The following is a 19180-nucleotide window of genomic DNA, read 5'->3' on the forward strand; positions in this document are numbered from 1 at the left end:
GGTGGGCGTGAGGAAGGGGGGAGGAGGAGGAGGAGGGAGGGAGGGAGGGAGGGATGGCTGTTGAGCAATTCAGAACAAGTTCCCTCCGAGGTCCAGTAGCCCTCCAGCTCTTTTTTCCTATTGAAAAGCCGGGAGAATCGGGAGGACGGGCCCCATGTCCCTACAACGCCCCCCAGCGCGGAGCAGAGGTCATGGAAATGTCAACGCAGCCCATTCGCCCTGCCGAGCTACAAGTTGGCCGCTCCTCCCGCTGCCACCTATGCAGGAAGCCCTTTGCGGTCCCGCCCCACCATAAACAGGGGTTAGCCCGAACGCCCGCCACCCTTCCCCGAAAACCAAAAACCTGTATGGTGCTGTGTGTCACACATAAAATGAGGAGGCCCCTTTTAGCTCTAATAAGTCAGTGTTTTTAGTTTCACCTCCTCTAAAAGTCCATCAGCTGCTCCTCTACTCGATCTCCCTGTCAGGAGACGCCTCTATGAATCCTCCAACATCCTCTCTCTTCACCCTTCCACGTCAGTCTTTCTGGAACCTAACCATGCTTGCCCGCCAAGTGACCACAGCTCGCCATCCATACCCTATGCCTCCTTTAACCAAACGAAAGCGTTTTGAAATACTTTACTATCTGAGACCGTTCCTAAGAACCTTTGCCAAGAGACGTCCGGCTGCAGCAGAGGGCTTACTACTTTTCCTGGGATTCTGACCCCTATTAACTAATTTCTAGGATCCCGACGTCCCGGAGCTCAGAGGCCAGACAGCGCCGGATGCCTTGCGGTGCGTGCGCGTGCGCGTCGGGACGGGGGTGGGGTGCGGCCGCGAGGACTGGGACCCGGGCGGTCGCCTTGGTCTCCCCACCCGCCCCCAGCGCCCCGGCCCCTAATGAGCCGCTGAAAGGGAGCGGGCTCCTGTGCGCGTGGCTCGCAGGCCTCCCGGAGTCCGGGGCGCCCTGATTGGCCAGCTGCGCCTCGCGACCTCCATTCATTAATAAATTAGCGGCACGCTCCAGCCGAGCGCGAGCCACCAATCACAATGGGCAGCGACGGCGACAACAGCCGCAGCTTGAGCCGATGCCGCCGCTCCAGCAGTCCGACCGCAGCCTCGAGCTCCAACGGGAGCTTTAGAACCGTGTTATGCTGATTAGATAAAGGGGGGAAAGAGAGGCGGGGGGCGATGGAAAGAGGAGGATGGATGGATGGCAGGGCCACGGGAGGGGGGGAAGTGGGTGAAGAAAGAAAGAAATGAATGATGATAATGCGATGAAAAGAGTAAGCCGGGTAGGGAAAAGCGGGGGAGAAGGGGGGTCAGCACAGGGGAGGGGAGGAGAAAGCTGCGGCTGAGGGCTGGGGGGGGGGGGAGGTGGGGGCCCCGGGGGCAGATCTGATTGTTTTCTTGGTGGTATATAAGGGGTTTTAAGGAGAGTCGTGTGCCAGACACGCAGCCACTGAACCACAAGCAGCTTCGCTTTAACTGGAGTGCCTGGGAGTCGCGTGCCAGGAGCCGCGCGTCCAGGGACTGACTGACAAGACAGACACGCACCACCACCACAACACACGAGACCCGGGCGGGTCGCCGAGGCCGCCGGGGCTCTTGGCAAAGTCGCCGGTCAGAGAGGTCCCCCGCGGAGCCGCGCCGCAGCAGCGCCAGGCCCGGTGCCTCCAAGCCGGCAGAAGGAGCAGCGCTGAGCTCCCGGCTGCGCGGAGAATCGCAGCACGCGCCAAAGAGCGACGCCGAGGCACGTTTAGAGAGAGAACCAAGTAAGTACCCGCGCTGCGGCTTCCAGCTTAGGGGAGTTTCCCACACGGCGTCCCACCGCATCCGAACGCCCTTCGCTCGCTACCAATCTTTTGTCGCGGGGTCGCAGTCCCTTCCCGGGAGAGAACCCAGCTGTCAGGGCGTGTCAGAGTTCGGAACCCAGTTGGCTGGCGACAGGGTCACAACAAGGGGCGCCCGCGAGCTGGGAGAACACGGGCAGGGTTTCCTCCCCAATTTACTTTCCTCCTTGGCGCGATTCCGAGCGGGTCTTCTCGGGCGCGCAGCAGTAAGTCCCGACAACACTGACAGCTTACCTCTGCTGCTATATGCACACCCCATTTGGTTCTTTCTCCCTCTCTGCTCTCTTCTACAGGATGTTCGTCAAATCCGAGACCATGGAGTTAAAGGAGGAGGAGGACGTGCTGGTGCTGCTTGGCTCGGCCTCCCCCGCCTCGGCGGCTCTGACCCCTGTATCTTCCAGCGCTGACGAGGAGGAAGAGGAGGAGCTGGGCGCGGCGGGCGGAGCGCGTCGGCAGCTTGGGGCAGAGGCCAGGCCCGCGGCGCTGGGCGGCTCGCCGGGAGGAGCCGAGGGCTGCCGGCCGGCGCGGCTGCTGGGTGTGGTGCATGAGTGCAAGCGGCGCCCTCCGAGGGCAAGGGCTGTTTCTCGCGGCGCCAAGACGGCCGAGACCGTGCAGCGCATCAAGAAGACCCGTAGACTGAAGGCCAACAACCGCGAGCGCAACCGCATGCACAATCTCAACGCTGCGCTGGACGCGCTGCGCGAGGTGCTCCCCACATTCCCAGAGGACGCCAAGCTCACCAAGATCGAGACCCTGCGTTTCGCTCACAACTACATATGGGCGCTCACCGAGACCCTGCGCCTGGCTGACCACTGTGGGGGCGGCGGCCTGCCCGGGGCGCTCTTCTCGGAGGCAGTCATGCTGAGCCCGGGAGGCACTAGCGCCGCCTTGAGCAACAGCGCAGACAGCCCTTCGCCCGCCTCCACGTGGAGCTGCACAAACAGCCCCGCGGAGTCTTCCTCGGCGTCCTCCAACTCCACCTCCCCCTACAGCTGCACTTTATCTCCCGCCAGCCCGGAGGGTTCAGACATGGACTATTGGCAACCCCCACCTCCAGACAAGCACCGCTACGCACCTCACCTCCCCATAGTCAGGGACTGTATCTAGAACTGCCATCTCTGCTACCCACGCCAGGCCTTAGTGGGTACCCTTGCCCCCGATCAAGCCCTCCACCGCCCCCCCCTCCTGCCCCCCGCTTTCCATGCCCGGGAAACCGTCTCACTACTCAGAGCATGTGTAGCCGTTCTGATTACTCGGTTATTTGTTGCCTTCCTTGGCTAAGGGCTTCCTTAGTTCAGCCGGGCTCTCTATAATTTATTGGTGTGATGGAGCTTATTGTCAAAGAGGATTGTAGAGTTTGGGGCGGGGAGGGGGGAGGCACTTAAGGTAAAAAGATGCTGGGAAGAGATAAAGGTGACACGTCTAAAGAGTTTGTAGGGCGGACTGACGCTCCTGCCCTCTCGGTGCGATTCATGTGAATCTCCCAGGGGGAACGCAACCGGTTCCTGTGATCTCTTCACCTTTGCTTCTACATAGAGATGTTAATGTCGAGTAGAAAGAAATGTGTTTTAGCATCTGAATGATTTTACCGGTAATAATATTATCCACAGATTTGCAATGGCTGGCATCTGCCTTATTCCCAGTGCTGCCTGCGGGCTGTGGGAATTTCACCTGTCAAACCAAACTCTCTCTCTGATGTGCACTTTGTTCTGTTTCCCAGATTCGTCACAATGCCTATTGTCCCGCTCTTCTCTTTCCTTTTTCTTCTCCATTTTGCCATCTGTCTCTTATGATTTATAAGGGGGAAAAAGTTGTTTTGTTAGAGGGCCAGGTTAGAAGTCATTGTATAATTTGTAGGCTTTGTAATGATTGAATGCAAGCGTGGAAATTTAGGCTGAACTCTCTATCAAAAGGAAAAATGTGGAGGAAAACGGAAAAATCAGGAGGGAGGATTGCTTCATGAATTATTTATCTCGACCTTTTAGGGGAGAAGAAACTCCCCCGTTCTTTCAAGAGATTAAAAATAAATCAACAGACTGAAAACCTAAGCAGACACGGAGCATTATCAGGATCAGCCACACACGTGTTTCCTTCTATTTATTATAAAGAAAAATTTCATGGGAAAAGTATGTATTTTTTGTATATTCTACAGAGTTTATTCTAGTATGTATTTACGTCTTGAAAGAACAAGAAAATTGTTCTTGTGATTAAACTATAAATAAAGTATCTAATTTTCATAATTTTTGTGTGTTTCATTATTACTTTCCTGTTTAGGTGGCTTTTAGAAGAATAAGTTACACTTTTTTCTTAACTCCCTGTATCAAATTGAGTAGAGTGCCTGTTTGTTTTTGTTTTGTCAATGTTTGTGTGTAGATTTCATTGACACAAGATTTCATTGACATAAGGTCTAAGCAATCACAGGAAGCTGAATTATATTCAAGACACTAACACTGATATAAAAGTTAACTCTCCATACAAATAAAAGCTTGATTTTTAAGAAATCAATTTCTGAGCAAACAAGATTAGTTTAAAAAAAAAGTTTTGGTTTTGGGAATTTAAATTATAATTAAGTAATGATGAGCACCAAAGTTCAGAAACTTTTCTTTTAAAAAATAGTGGAGTTGAACTATCTTGACGGAGTGTGTAGAAATTTGGTTCTTACACTTCACTTCTTTGAGCTTCAGTTATCGTCTGTAAACAAAAGGGACTGGACAGTGATCTCTAACATTGTGACATAACTGAGAGTTTATGAATTCATTATTGGAAGCTGATTTCATGTTAGCCAATTCAGTCTTTGTTAAAGCAGTTTACATAGTCAAAACATCTTCAGAGAGAAAGCAAAAATGGTTTCCTAATCACCAGGATACATAACTCTGTAACTTGCAGCTCAGTCTCCAAAGCAGAAATCAATGCTCTCTGACTGGCCTTGGGTCAAAGATGGTCAAGTGAAGGCTGACCACTTTAGAGGAGGGTGCCAAGACTTCACTAGCCAAAAAAAAAAAAATCATGCCAGCAAAGAAATGTTGGTTGTTCATAGTTCCCCCCACCCTCATGAATTTCATATCTGCTTCCGGTTTAAACAAATCCTCGACTACTCTGCATAAACCAACGATCATTCTAAAATGTCCTAACTACTCCTCCTCTCTGTTCATGTAGAAATATTGTGTTTAATAACTGAATAGCTATTTTTAATAAAAGGAAGAACCAACCCAGGATTTGTTTGGTTTTCATCTCTGGATGTAAGAGAGACTTGTTGGAAAACCCCTTCTAGTTTAAAGATTTTATTATTCATAACCACTCTTGATTATCTAATAAGGAGAAAGAGATATTTCTCCTACACTTTTATGTTTCTAGTGTTTAAAAAGCCAAGCAATTGTAGTATGCGAATTCTAAAACATCACAGTTTTAAAGCCAAATCACTGTTCTTTTAGTGATGATGATGGTTGTAAGAAGAGACTTCTTTTGGAAACTTGCCAAGAAACAGGTTCCTGACACAGGTCTGGGGAGGCAACTCTTCAGGTGCAGGTACTCAGGAAAACTCAACTGGAGGGGGGAGGGGGGATGGGAATCCTATAACTAGGTGGTGACCCTAATGGCTTATTTGGAGAGGCATGGATCGAGAGAGGGTTCAATTGATTTGGTTTGATTAATGGTAATACAGCTAATGACTTAACCTGTGACCCAGTTGAATCTAGCAGTCGCCTCTGCACAGCTACTCCAGGGCCAGAGTCTCGTTCAGCCAGAGTTTGCAGGTCCTCTTACACATGAGAAGCTCCTCATATATGGTAGGAATTCCGTCTACCACCTGTGATCTACACTCCGGCTTTTCCTTCTCTATCTACAACACACCTTATTTTACACTCCTGCTGTTACTTAGTCACTTCAGTTGTGTCCGACTCTGTGCGACCCCATGGACTGTCCCCCACCAGGCTCCTCCATCTATGCGATTCTCCAAGGAAGAGTGCTGGAGTGGGTTGCCATTCCCTTCTCCAGGGGATCTTCCCAACCCAGGGATCGAACCCGGGTCTCCTGCATTGCAGGAGGATTCTTTACCACTGAGCCACCAGGGAAGCCCTATTTTAATAGGTGCAATTATTCTTTATGGCGTCTGATCACTTTTAGCGATTAAGAACGTTCTTTCTGCCTCACTTCGCACTAGGAGTTTTCCTTCCCAACCCACCGCAAGCTCCACAGCCTGTGGGTTGAGGCCCAGCCGTCCTCTTCTCTCCCCTGTAAGAATGAGAATTACAGGTCTCAGCTTCAGCAGAAGGGAATATAGTCGCTCCTCGATTTAATCCGTTCCTTCCTCCCCCATTGTGCCTGCCCTGTGACCAGCTTGGTTTGTCTGCACCAAGTAGGTTCCTGGGCAAGCTAAGCCAAGCCATTCTATTTCTGGAGCCCTCTGCTGAGAGCCGCTACAAGCAAGACCATGCAAATGTTCTGATGAAGTCCCACACCGCTACAGTTGCCAGATCTTCCCAGCGCCAGCGGCGCGCGGCGGCGGCGCGTTTACCTAAGCGCGGAGAAGTGTGAGGGTTGGTCCTGCCCCGGGTGGATCGTCGCTTTGGCGCCGTCAGGCTTCAGGCATTGATTGTATTTACTTGTTCTGAAGTGCCCAGGACTTAAGATTGGTTTTCCTTCACCAGATTTAAAATACATTCATCTGTGGGCGAACAAGGAGGAAAAGAAGAAACAGAGGTCCGCCAGGCGAAGCGGGAGCCAGAGGAGTACCCGGGCGCCCCTGGGCAGGAGCCGGGTGGGCGCCGTTTCAGGAAGAGAGCCCCGAGGGCCCAGGGGAGGTGAGGGCGTCGGAAGGCCCCGGACGGCCTTGGCCGGGAAGCAGCAAGGGTCCCGTTACCCGCAGAGGATATCTAGGCCCAAGGCCCGCTTCTGCCGCGCCCACCCTCCGGTCTGGGTCGCCTGGGCTCCCGGCTGCGGCAAGGTCGGGTTTGCCGGAGAGACTGGAAGTTGAGGTTCGCTGCCGCCCACCGCGTGCGCCCCCTGCACCGCACAGCCTTGGGCCTGTTGTGACTTCTGGGCATCGACACCTGGAACCCGTTAAAAGCGCCTCCTCCTCACGTCCGGCCTCGGTCTTTCCCCACCCTCAGGCTCTCCGGGCCCGGGCGAGCTTTGAATGTATTAATTAAATAAAGCAGGCAGCCCTTGAATCGCGCCAATGCAGGGCGCTCCCGGGAGCGTGAAAGTCCTGGCCTCCGAATCCGCCAAAGAAAATGTGTGAAAAGAGAATTAGTGAAATTAGGTTAGACCAATAAAACGTGAGGGCGCCAGCATCCCCCCAATCCCTCTCCCCTAGCCTGGGGCTAGAAGGGCTATCTAGTCTGATCTATTGTTTCCCGCCCTGGCAGGGGGTTCATTGTTTGATAAATAATTCCCCCTCCATTTTATTCTTTTAAAAAAAAAAAAGGGTATTTACATAATCACTGCTTTGATGTGGCCAGAAATCGGAGGCTTGGTCTCCCCAAGTCTGCTATTGGTAGCGAGGCAACCAAGCTCGGTCCAGATCTTTCACTTCACTGACAGTGTGCGGCAGACTCTCAGAAACGGCACTGTTCAGCTGCTGCCTCCTTTTCAAAAAGGATCCACTTTAATGATTAAACCTAAGGAATGTCCAAAAGGAGGGGGGCAAGGAGGATGGACGAGGGTTCTCATCTCCTTCCACCTCTCTCTGTCCTTCAGGGTTCTTTGTCCCCAGCAGTTTCTTTTCCAAAACCCTTGGGGGGAGGGCGGGGGTTGCCCCTCCCTTGGGGCTTCTCCACGTGGCTCGCCGTGGGCACCCGCAGGGGTCCACCCCGCGCCGAGGAGGGGCGAGGTCCGCCAGAGCGGCCCTCCTCGCCCTTCACCCGTTTTTCTTTTCCCAGTTTGGTTTACCCAGCACTGTCCTCCTCTCGCTCCCGCTTCGCCTGGCGGCCCACCTCTGCTTCTTTTCTTCCTTCTTGTTCACCCACAGATGAATGAATGGATGGGGTTTGTCTTCTGGAGGATGCCGAAGTGAGCTGCTCTTTGGTTCTCGAGTGAAAACGGAGTGGGGAGGGTCCCTGGGAAGGCAACTTGGGGGCAGTTTCAGATGGTCCCCGACAGGCGAGAGGAGCAAAGAAATTCACTCATCCGGAAAGCAGATCGAGAAAGCCAGTGTGGCCGGAGCTGCGATTTCCGTGCAAGGTGGCGGGAGTCGGAAGATGGAGTGGGAGAGAGTCCTGATGGTGTGTGTGCGCTACAGTAAATGACTTCTCGTCTCTCTCTCCTCTCTCTCTGCCAGTGTCGCGGGAGGAGGGGAGGCGATGCGAGTGTTCCTGTTTGCTTTCGCTTGCGCCAGCGTCTCCAGCCCTTCAAGCGCAAACTGGGACAAGTCAGCTTGGATTATTGACTAGAAACACTACGTTAAAAGCCGGGGCTGCCCCAGCAACTGGACAGGTGCCAGCTCTGATCTCCAGGCTGGGTAGGTCTCACCTGTGGCAGAAACGCACAGCCTCCCCCGCCCTAAGTCCAGGATTTCGGGAGGGCGGGAGTGGGGAGACCCCCGAGGGGAAGAAGGATCGCCGAAGCACCTGAGCCACCGGGGCCCACTACCTCTCCGTCTTCCGAGTCCCCGCATCCTCCGAGCTGGACCACGGGCCATTCTTCAAGCGTCTCACCAGCTTTTGGACGCAGAGCTTCAACGGTTGCTTAGTTCATTATAAATTCTCTTCTTTTTACTTTTCAAGGCTGTAGCTATATAAACAATCGGTTTTCTTTGTATCATATAAAATAAAAGATTCTAGATTTTTCCCCAGCGGCAGTATACTTGTAATCTTGTTTGGACTTTGAGAGTCGCTCTGTAGACACTCTAGGGTATACTGAATTCCAGAGATGAAAGAAATCCAGAGGCAAAAAGCTAAAATTATTTCAAAGGACACACCTCTAAGAGACACTGTTGGACTGTAGCTGGTCTTTGAACGATTTAATAACAAGTGTATCTCTTCTCTGATCTTGTTGAATTGTAGAACAGACCCTGACGCCAGTATTTTTCTTCAAGTTTCCTTCCTTTCTAATGATTCCATCACTACTTTCTCCTTGTTTTTCTTCAGGACCTGCAGGCATACTCGGAGACATTAAACCATGAAGCAAAGAACCAAAACCTTTCACCGATTTTATTTGATCTAGAAACAATTAAGTAAAAGTGCTGAAGTCCATGTTATATGGGGAACAGGAAACTTCAAAATAAGCAGAGAAAGCTGGGGGCTGGTTTCCATGGTAGCAGCTTGCAGTAAAGCCGAACTCCTTGTGACAAAGAGGTCATCTTCCTTTTCAAATGTGTTTATGATCCCTTTGTGCATTGTACTTTGGCATAAAGGCTTCTATGCCCTGTCAGGGCTCCGCAGGCAGCTCTATGACTCTCAAGGGGGTTTATTGCCTCCTTGGTATAAGAATAGCAGAAAGAATCCAAACTAGTGCCAGTGTGACAAAAGACAGCCTCACGGGCTTGCTGTTGCTTTCTTTCTGTTAACACATAAATCTTGCTGTGCACTGAAATAATTTAAAAATGAGAGATTCTGGGATAACTTTGATTTTGTGGGGTTTTTTTCAACCTTTTACATAAATTGAAACACTACATGCAAACATGTACAAGAAGATTGATTCAGTGTGAGGATATAATTATTTTTTGCCTCACTTTCCAGATCATTTTGGAAAAGAAACCAAATGAGGTAAAACCTGGAATATACCTTTGAAAATGTATGGAGAAAGTCTAACCATAAACTTCAGATGACTATTGCACTAATGCATTAATACTTCTTTCATTTCACAGTGCTTAAACATGATCAAAAAGAAGACAGAATCAAATCTATCTGAACTAGTATCTTCCTTAACTCAAAACTGCCATGGCAGCAGCTCGAAATAGACAAATAAGAAAACTTGAATTTTGCTATTAGAGCAGTAAAGCCACTGAAAAGTTTTGAGTTCAAACCCAGTGTTTCTTCTGAATTAGAAGGAAGTCAACCTTACTAACAGAGCTTTGCAAAAGGAGTTCCTATCACTTTCAGGAGACCTAGGAGAGTCCATCTGACATCTTCAGTCTGGTAAGAATCAGAAAGACTGTAGTGAACACTGAGTTTTATTTCTCAGTGAGCAAATAATTTAAAAGGGGTTTCAGTTCTACTAGAATAAAACTTCTGGAATCTTAGACTCTTCTGCTCGCTTACATTTGGGAGAGTTGTTGAGACTTCCTAGAGTTTTTATCAGAGCAACATGGTTCTAAGCTACAGAAGATGAAGCTGAACTGACAAAGTCACTGGCCAGAGACCCCTCACCTTTACATTATTCTGAATCTCTCAGATATTTATGTCTTTCATGATAACAACATGTATAAGACGGTAATGGTGATACTGCATTACAAAGGAGGCTGGAGCAAATCCCTATGGTGACAACTACCTGGTTCTTAGCTCTCCAGGTAATTGCTAATTCTTTTTTTAAAATTTATTTATTTTAATTGGAGGCTAATTACTTTACAATATCGTATTGGTTTTGCCATACATTGACATGAATCCGCCACGGGTGTACATGTGTTCCCCATCTTGAACCCCCCTCCTACCTCCCTCCCCATCTCATTCATCCCTCTGGGTCATCCCAGTGCACCAGCCCCAAGCATCCTGTATCATGCATTGAACCTGGACTGGCTATTTGTTTCACATATGATAAGATACATGTTTCAATGCCATTCTCCCAAATCATCCCACCCTCAACCTCTCCCACAGAGTCCAAAAGACTGTTCAATACATCTGTGTCTCTTTTACTGTCTCGCATACAGGGTTATCGTTATCATCTTTCTAAATTCCATATATATGCATTACTATAGTGTATTGGTGTTTTTCTTTCTGGCTTACTTCACTCTGTATAATAGGCTCCAGTTTCATCCACCGCATTAGAACTGATTAAAATGTACTCTTTTTAATGGCTGAGTAATATTCCATTGTGTATATGTACCACAGCTTTCTTATCCATTCGTCTGCTGATGGACATCTGATAATTGCTAATTCTATCTCTTTCCACCAAAAAGACAACTAAGTTCAATTTTCTGCAGTGGTGCTCTTTTCCAGTCAATTTAGTCACTCAGTTGTGTCTGACTCTTTGCGACCCCATGGACTGCAGCACACTGGGTTTCCCTGTCCATCACCAACTTCTGGAGCTTGCTCAAACCCATGTCCATTGAGTCTGTGATGCCATCCAACCATCTCATCGTCGTTCCCTTCTCCTCCTGCCTTCAATCTTTCCCAGCATCAGGGTCTTTTCCAATGAGTCAGTTCTTTGCATCAGGTGGCCAAAGTGTTGGAGTTTCTGCTTCAGCATCAGTCCTTCCAATGTACGCTCACGACTGATCTTCTTTAGGATAGACTGGTTGGATCTCCTTGCAGTCCAAGGGACTCTTAAGAGTCTTCTCCAACACCACAGTTCAAAAGCATCAATTCTGCTCAGCTTTCTTTATGGTCCAACTCTCACATCTGTACATGACTATTGGAAAAATATTTGCTTTGACTAGATGGACCTTTGTCAGCAAAGTAATGTCTCTGCTTTTTAATATACTGTCTAGGTTGGTCATAGCTTTTCTTCCAAGGAGCAAGTGTCTTTTAATTTCATGGCTGCAGTCACCATCTGCCCCAGCAAAATAAGGGATGTTACAAGATCTTTTGTAAGAGAGTAGGAGAGTATTCATAGTTGTTAGACTTCTCCACATTTTGATATTCATGACACACTTTAGAATTTTGATAGCATACTTGAAGGGATTGGGGGGTCTTCAAAAAACATAACAAAGCAGCTATGATTATACCACACAGTATCTTCACCGTGTCTCATGGAATCTTCTTGTGGAATCTGTAACAGTCACAACTATCAGCTACTGCCCTTCAGCATTGTATCACTGTTTGAAAAGAATCATTTCTTGTCCTGATAGTGCCGCCCATATACACTTGGCAATATTCCTACATGTTTCATTGGTGCCATTTTTATTCTACTCTGGAATTCTTAAAGCCTGTGATTTCATTTCATTTCATCTGGACAAAATCCTGCTGCTGGATACTGTGGAGGACATTTCTAGTCTCTACCAATGTCTGATGTTCTAACCCTACTGGGCATGCTCAGGCCCCTTACAATAGGACAAGACTCCATCTGTGGTCTCTATCTTCCTCTTCTCTTGAGTGAGTGAGGCCAAAATATTAAAGCTGGTTGGACTTCTGGGTGATTATATAAAGAGTATATGAAGTATCCACCTCAGCTCACAGTGGGTGTTACTTGAGGGAGAAAAACTTTTGAGTTAAAAGCCATGAAGATTGGAAGGTTGTTGTTGCATCAAAACAGCCCACTTTAATTAACATGGATGTGATTTATTTGAAAACTTTATAACTTATTTGTAGCAAAAAAAAAAAAAAAAAGTCTGAAAACTTGGTGGCTCACCTCTGAATGGAACTTCCCCAATAGCTCAGTGGTAAAGAATCTGCCTGTAGTGCAAGAGTCCCAGGAGATGCAGGTTCAGTCCTGGGTTGGGAAGATCCCCTTGGGGATGGCATGGCAACCCACTCCAGTATTCTTTCCTGGAGAATTCAATGGACAGAGGAACCTGGTGGGCTACAGTTCATAGGGTTACATAGTTTGAAGATTCTGTTATAAAAGATAATTTTATTTTTGGACATGCAAGAAAGCTTTATGCCTCAAAGTCTATAGGCATTCTAAAAGTTATTTTTTAAAATCATCTTTATCATTTTTAACTGTACAGTTAGTTTAAAGTATATTCAGTGTTTTCAATCAATCTCCAGAACATTTTCATTTTACAAAACTGTAACTCTACACACATCAAACAACAACTCCCCATTTCACCTCCCCTCCAACCTCTGGCAGCCAATATTCTTCCTTCTGTTCTTTTGAATTTGACTACTTTACATACCTTATGTAATAAAACCTATTTTATTTTTAAAGCATCTAATGTCACTGTCCTCATTTTCTCTATTTTATTTTAATAAACTAATTTTACTTCTCCATACTGCTGATGTAGAAGTAAGTATGTATAAAGTCCTTTTATTCACCACACCTACCCTTTCTGCTATCTTGTGGGGAAATAACAGTATGGAGTTGTACTCTCCTTTACATAGTGTTACTGATTGCCTGAAGGCGGTTTTCTGGGAGGGCATCCATTATTTGAAGCCATCTATCCTTGAGAGAGTTCTGCACATAATTATGTATTTACTACATCCTGTCCAGAATGTAGTAAGCTCCTGCATGCTTAGTCATGGCCAACTCTTTGCGACCCTATGGTTTGTAGCCCGCCAGGCCCCACTATCCATGGGAATCTCCAGGCAAGAATACTGGAGTGGGTTGCCATTTCCTTCTCCAAATAGAAATCAATCCTGAATATTCATTGGAAGGACTGATGCTGAAGCTGAAGCTCCAATATTTTGGCCAGCTGATGCAAAGCGCCGACTCATTGGAAAAGACCCTGATACTGGGAAAGATAGAAGGCAAAAGGAGAAGAGGGCAGCAGAGGATTAGGTTAGATAGCATCACCAACTCAATGGACATGAGTTTGAGGCAAACTATAGGAGATAGTGAAGGACAGGGAAGCCTGGTGTGCTGCAGTCCATGGGGTCACAAAGAGTCGGACACGACTTAATGACTGAACAACAACAAAATTCTGAATGTGATTGACATGGTACCATAGGTTCTGGAGGCTAGATCGAAGAGTAAATTGATTCCTGGGACACTTAGAATTCAAATAACAAATGAGATGTTATTTGATCCTGTTGTATCCAAGCCTATTAGGGGACTATATCGATAAATTACAGATTTAGCTGAAGTACCAAAATCAGCTTATTAACTTTTTAGAGTATGTGATGAGGCTTCTCATTTTAGGGAAGCCAGAGCATTGAATTGAATCAACAGGCTGAATTTTTGATAAGGATCTTTTTTGTTACTGATGGTTATGTGACCAGGGGTAAGTCTCTCAGCCTGACAAAACTAGATATTTCTAAAGTCTCTTCTAGTTCTGACTTTCAAAGTTTTTTTTTTTTTTAAATAAAATACTATAGGTGTGTTTTTAGAAATACTTTGGACAAAACTCAACAGTTTTATATTGATATGTATATCTTCAGAAGACATATCTTCAGAAGAACTGCTGTGTTGATTTTTTTTAAATAGGTGAAGAAAGCCAATTTTAAGTTGCTTTTCATAACTGTGTCTTTAAAAAAGGGAAATGGAGGCTGGAGCAAGGCAACTGAAATGTCCCTCAAGCTAGGCTAATATTTAACACTGACATCTAAGACTTGTTATGCACTTTGAATCCAATCTTGTTTTTAGTCAGCATTTGCATTGAACAGAAAAAGTTGATCATTTTATGTAGGGAAGAAAAGCAAACCTTTAAAAAAGATTCTCTTTCAAGCTGTCTCCAAGTAGAAGATGACTATTTCTTTTATTCAGAGATTCATATTTCTTCATCTGCCTCATTTTTCTCTCATCTTTAAAGGTATATCTTGATTTGGGCATCACAGATCTACAAACACATCACACAAGTAATTTAAAATGGTTCTTCTTGGGGGAAAAATAGATTAAGTCTCAGCTCCCCATGAATGCTCTTGCTCTTTCCTTTTTAATAAAGAAGAGTTAGACTGGACCAGTGCCGATGGCATATTTACCTTCACAAGCTAAAAAAAAGAAAAAAAAAAAAGAAAAAAGTTAATTACTGCTCGGAGCAAGTTAGTCTGGCTGTCCTGAGCTGTCTTTTATTAGTTGTCCCCTTCATTAATTTCCCTCACTGGATTTGCTGCTAATAGCTGCCTGGTCCCAGTCAGCTCAAAGCCGCATCTGTGCCATTGAGCAGAAAAGTAGGATCCTGGCCAAAGGGGGGTGGAGATGGCATGAGGGAGACGCTATTTACAAATCAACTCTTATTAACATGATGGTCTGGTTTGCTGAAGAGGGGGAGGGTAGGCCTCAGAGCAGAGAGCTGTAGAGCAGAAGAGAGGTAGCAAAAACTGGAGGAACCAGCCCCAAGCATGGCAGTCTGGATTTTTGCTTGATTCCTTATGAACTAGTGTTCTCCTCCTTGTTTTCCAAAGGCTGGATGCAGTATACTACTCTGTCATTGAATTTCATGAAAAGTAATAAAAGTATGGATCTTTTAGTAAGGAGATCTGATTTTCACCTTATCATGCAGAGACTTGGAGAGAGCCAAGTCAACATGTGATTTTTTCCTTTATAAGTTTATAGCTTATTTTTAGATATTAATTCAATTAAAGGCAATGTATTGAATACATATACGATTCTTAAAATTCTTGTCCAGTTGTGTACATTGCTTTGGAAAGGTCCAGCCATCTTTATTTCTCTCACGCCTATCTCCAACAAGTATATTACCTTACTAACTTATTTTGTTTACCTTGTCTCCCCTCACTGGAACATCTATGAGGGTGTGTGTGTGTGTGTGTGTGTGTGTGTGCGTGCATGTTCACGCTTCATTCAACACTATCTCCAGCATCTGTAACAGTGCCTCCCACATAGTAGGAGCTCAGTAAGTATTTGTTGAGTTAATGCTGATGAAGGAAGGAAGTTTTTTTTTTTTAATAGACAAAGAACAATCAGTTCTAAATTCTATTTACATGCATACTCAGTTATGTCACATCTCAAAAGTTCTCCCCTCCTTTGTTTGAGAAGAAGAAAGTAGGGAGTTAGAATGTTAACCCTCCCCTCAGCCCCTGTCATAGATAGATGTGGTCATTATTAACAGGTCTACTGGAGTAATCCTTTTTATTTTTTTTTTTCTAATGCAACAGTTCACCTTTTCCAGCCATACCTAGAATCTTTTGAAGACTTGAAGAGGATACAGAAGACCTGACAAATGAGATAGTGGACTAGGTAGGAGTTAGCCGTTCTGGATATATTCTCTATAAACACAGTTGTTTGAACAGGTTGAGGTGACCATAAGGCCTTTCTATGTATGTTGCAATAAGCTTGTACTACACTTATAATTCACATGGCTCCATCACAGTAAGATAAAAACTTGAATACTCTGAGTATCACATACCCAGGCTTGGGGATCAGTTAGCTTGGGTTCAAACCCCATTTCTAATATTTATTAGCTGTGTGGTCACCTTAATTTTACCTTTGGTTCCCTGTTTCTAAATAGAGCTAAGTGAGCTAGTACACAGAATGTGGTTGGGACATAGGAAGTCCCAACAAATGGCTGCTATTTTGTTATTTTTTGGAAATGTGTGCTAAGTATGAAACCAAGGGTAGTCACCAGTTATCCTTTAAACTATAAATTGCTTAATAAATAATGGCCTACAACTTACCTTCTCTGATGAATCTTCCCTTTGAGCATTTTTGCAGAAACTTGCATGTCCTCCAAGTGTCAGGTCGCCTGAACAATGTTTGCTCAAGATGTTCTTTCATGAGCTTGGAGTCAGCTGTGTCTAGTTTGAGCTGGTTTTGACTGGCTGAGACCACTGACCCTCCAGCTGGGCATGCTCAAGTGTCCCCTTGGTGACCGTGTGACGTCAGAAGCCCCAAAACTCCACCCTCACATTGTGCTAACCCCACCATTTTCTTCCCATGAAGAGGTTTGCAACTGAGTTGTGCCTTGGGAATCTATATGGAAGGACCATTATCTCACGTTTTCCTTGTTTTTGATCACTTTTCTCCATGGTCCCCATGCCTCAGCTTTATCCCATAAATATCTCCAGCCTCTTGCCTTGGGGAAGGCAGATTTGAGACTTGGCCTCCTTTGTCCTCACTTGGCTGACTCCTGAATAAACCTTTTCTCTGCTTCAAACCTCCATGTCTCAACACTTGGCATGCTGAACTTTGGGGCAAAGTTCAGAAACAAATATACATGGTATTTTAAGTATAAAAATCCAGATTAGTAAAAATCTAGAATAATCATAACTACCGTTGACTTGAGTGACATTATTTATAGTTAATAACTATAATTAATATAATTCTTTGGGGAATGATATAAAGTATTTCATCCTTTGATAATTTTATACATCATGGAACAAGAGAGGAGCTTATATAGTGTGGTTTTGGAGGGATTGTTTCAATAATTGAAAAGCATATCCCCTTGAACCTGAAATTCTATTTTTAGGACGTTACCCACAGAAATTCTCTTTTTGTCTCTTATTGTCTCCCTTTCTTTACATACACATTGTACACACACATGCTCAGATGTTTATTATAGTGTTACTTGTAAAAAAAAGTTTGGAATCAAGTTTTTTATGTTCATCAAAAGGGCATAAGTTAAACAAGGCATGGCACGTTCACATGGTGCAGTACTATCTACCATGCTAAGGATGGAATAATGCTAAGTGAATTGACCTGCAGTTGACCACAAGCTTTCCTTCCATTGCTAATACAGCCAATGTGGTTTCCAGGAAACATGGATGTTTCTTTTGTCTCCAGACGGGGCTGATCACTAGAATCCCTTGTGTTATATTTTATAAATTCCCAGCTCCTTTCTCAGACTTATTATAGGATGAGACTTATTGAGGCTAGAGCCCAGAATCTGTTTTTTTTAAAACGAGAATGATTCTGACACAACCAACTTGGTATTAGTTCTAGGATGGCCATTCAGAAACTGTGGAGTGAAACAGTGCAGATGAAGGGTTATTTCTAGATGGCCTTGATTAAAATGCACATATATAATTTGGAAGGGCTCTTTTGCAAAGTGAGGGGGAGCTGTATTAAGGTAATGCTTCCGATTTACATTATTTCCGGTTTCTCCCGGAAGGGCTTTCTAACAGGACCTGTGAATCAGTTAGCAGGGTGAAGCAGTTTGCAGCATTCCTTTGATGAGCTCTGAGCCCTGGCTGGTGCCCTCTCAACTTCTCCCACCACTCAAGTCTGCAGATCACCTTAGTACTCACAGGGTGAGGTGAGAAAGAAGTGGGTTTCTTGGGTAGCATCCTGTCTGGCTGGAGAATCCGGGTACTCATATGTGCTCTCAGTTTCCCTGGTGAAGGAAGTCACGGTTGTGGGGGTCATTCTTAGCACTGCGCCTTAGTAGAAGAGTGACGTGGGCAAAGTGAAACTATTCCTCTTACCTCTTCAATGGTTTATTTTTGGATTCTTCAGTTTCAATGACATGCTGGGGTTTCTCTGCCAGACTTCTTGGCTCTAACAAAGATGTTCGTATCTGTGGATGATTACAAAAGTAGATGTACTGTGCGGGGAAGAAGGTAGAGAACTCCTATTCTGCCATTCTGCTGATATCACTTCAATTACGTTTCTCTGTGCTAGACTGAAATAAGAAAATTATACTATGTACAACATCAAAGACTATGTATAGCATCAAAATATAAACTACTTAGGGAAAACTTCACAAAATGTGGGCAAAATGTACATGCTGAAAACGAGAAAGCATTTATGTGAAACATTGAAGAAGACTTAAATACACGGAGAGATGTATGGTACTCACGGATCAGAATATTTCACACGCTTAAAAATGCCAGTTTCCCCCTATTGTGGTCAGTTTGCAGATGTGCAATGGATCTCTACCCCATCCACAATCTGGATGTCAAGACTGATGATGCCACATGTGTACCAAAAGGGTGTGAGATTATTATTCACATAAGGAAGTTTTCTGGGAAGAACAAGGCAGCCTCCCAAAGGAGGGCAAAATGGCTTAAAAGAATGGGCTTAGGGTTTTATGGTGTGTAGAGGATAAGGCTTGTGTGAGAGCTCTTTCCAGGAGAAGGCAATGGCACCCCACTCCAGTACTCCTGCCTAGAAAATCCCATGGACGGAGGAGCCTGGTAGGCTGTAGTCCACGGGGTCACTGAGGGTCGGACACAACTGAGCGACTTCACTTTGACTTTCCACTTTCACTTTTCACTTTCATGCATTGGAGAAGGAAATGGCAACCCACTCCAGTGTTCTTGCCTGCAGAATCCCAGGGATGGGGGAGCCTGGTGGGCTGCCGTCTATGGGGTCGCACAGAGTTGGACACAACTGAAGCGACTTAGCAGCAGCAGCAGCAGAGAGCTCTTTCATGCGTTGGGGTTTCATGCTTTTAACTTCCTGCTGGTGCCACAGGACACAGCACCTGGGCTTCCTGGTCAGCTTGTCCAGATGTGGGACAGAGAGGTAAGGCAGAGTGGTGGGGCTTCATAGCTGTCAATCAGCAAACATCAAAATTAAAGTCAGACACTTCATCAGAGTCCCAATTTGATTTATAAATCCAATACTAACCCAATTAAAATTCCTCTTTATCCCTGATAATTTTTTTTTTCTGAAGTCTATTCTGCTTGTCTTTAGTTTTATGATGTACCCTTAATCTCAATGATGCTTAGCTGCTCTGGCTAAAGGACAAACCACAGTCT

General features: G+C 45.7%; 1 protein-coding gene across 1 annotated transcript; it reads left to right on the top strand.

The window, feature by feature from the left end:
- Window positions 1-2126: 2126 nt before the first annotated feature.
- Window positions 2127-2939, top strand: NEUROG2 (neurogenin 2). Its single transcript, XM_068975756.1, has one exon. The coding sequence runs from the start codon at window positions 2127-2129 to the stop codon at window positions 2937-2939; it is 813 nt and encodes a 270-aa protein (XP_068831857.1).
- The last annotated feature ends 16241 nt before the right edge of the window (window positions 2940-19180 follow it).

This window comes from Capricornis sumatraensis, chromosome 7 (genome assembly GCF_032405125.1).
Source record: "Capricornis sumatraensis isolate serow.1 chromosome 7, serow.2, whole genome shotgun sequence".
Taxonomy (NCBI): domain Eukaryota; kingdom Metazoa; phylum Chordata; class Mammalia; order Artiodactyla; family Bovidae; genus Capricornis; species Capricornis sumatraensis.

What these genes read in the sequence shown, in the direction of transcription:
- NEUROG2 (XM_068975756.1), top strand. Translation starts at nt 2,127, where the DNA reads ATGTTCGTCAAATCCGAGACCATGGAGTTAAAGGAGGAGGAGGACGTG.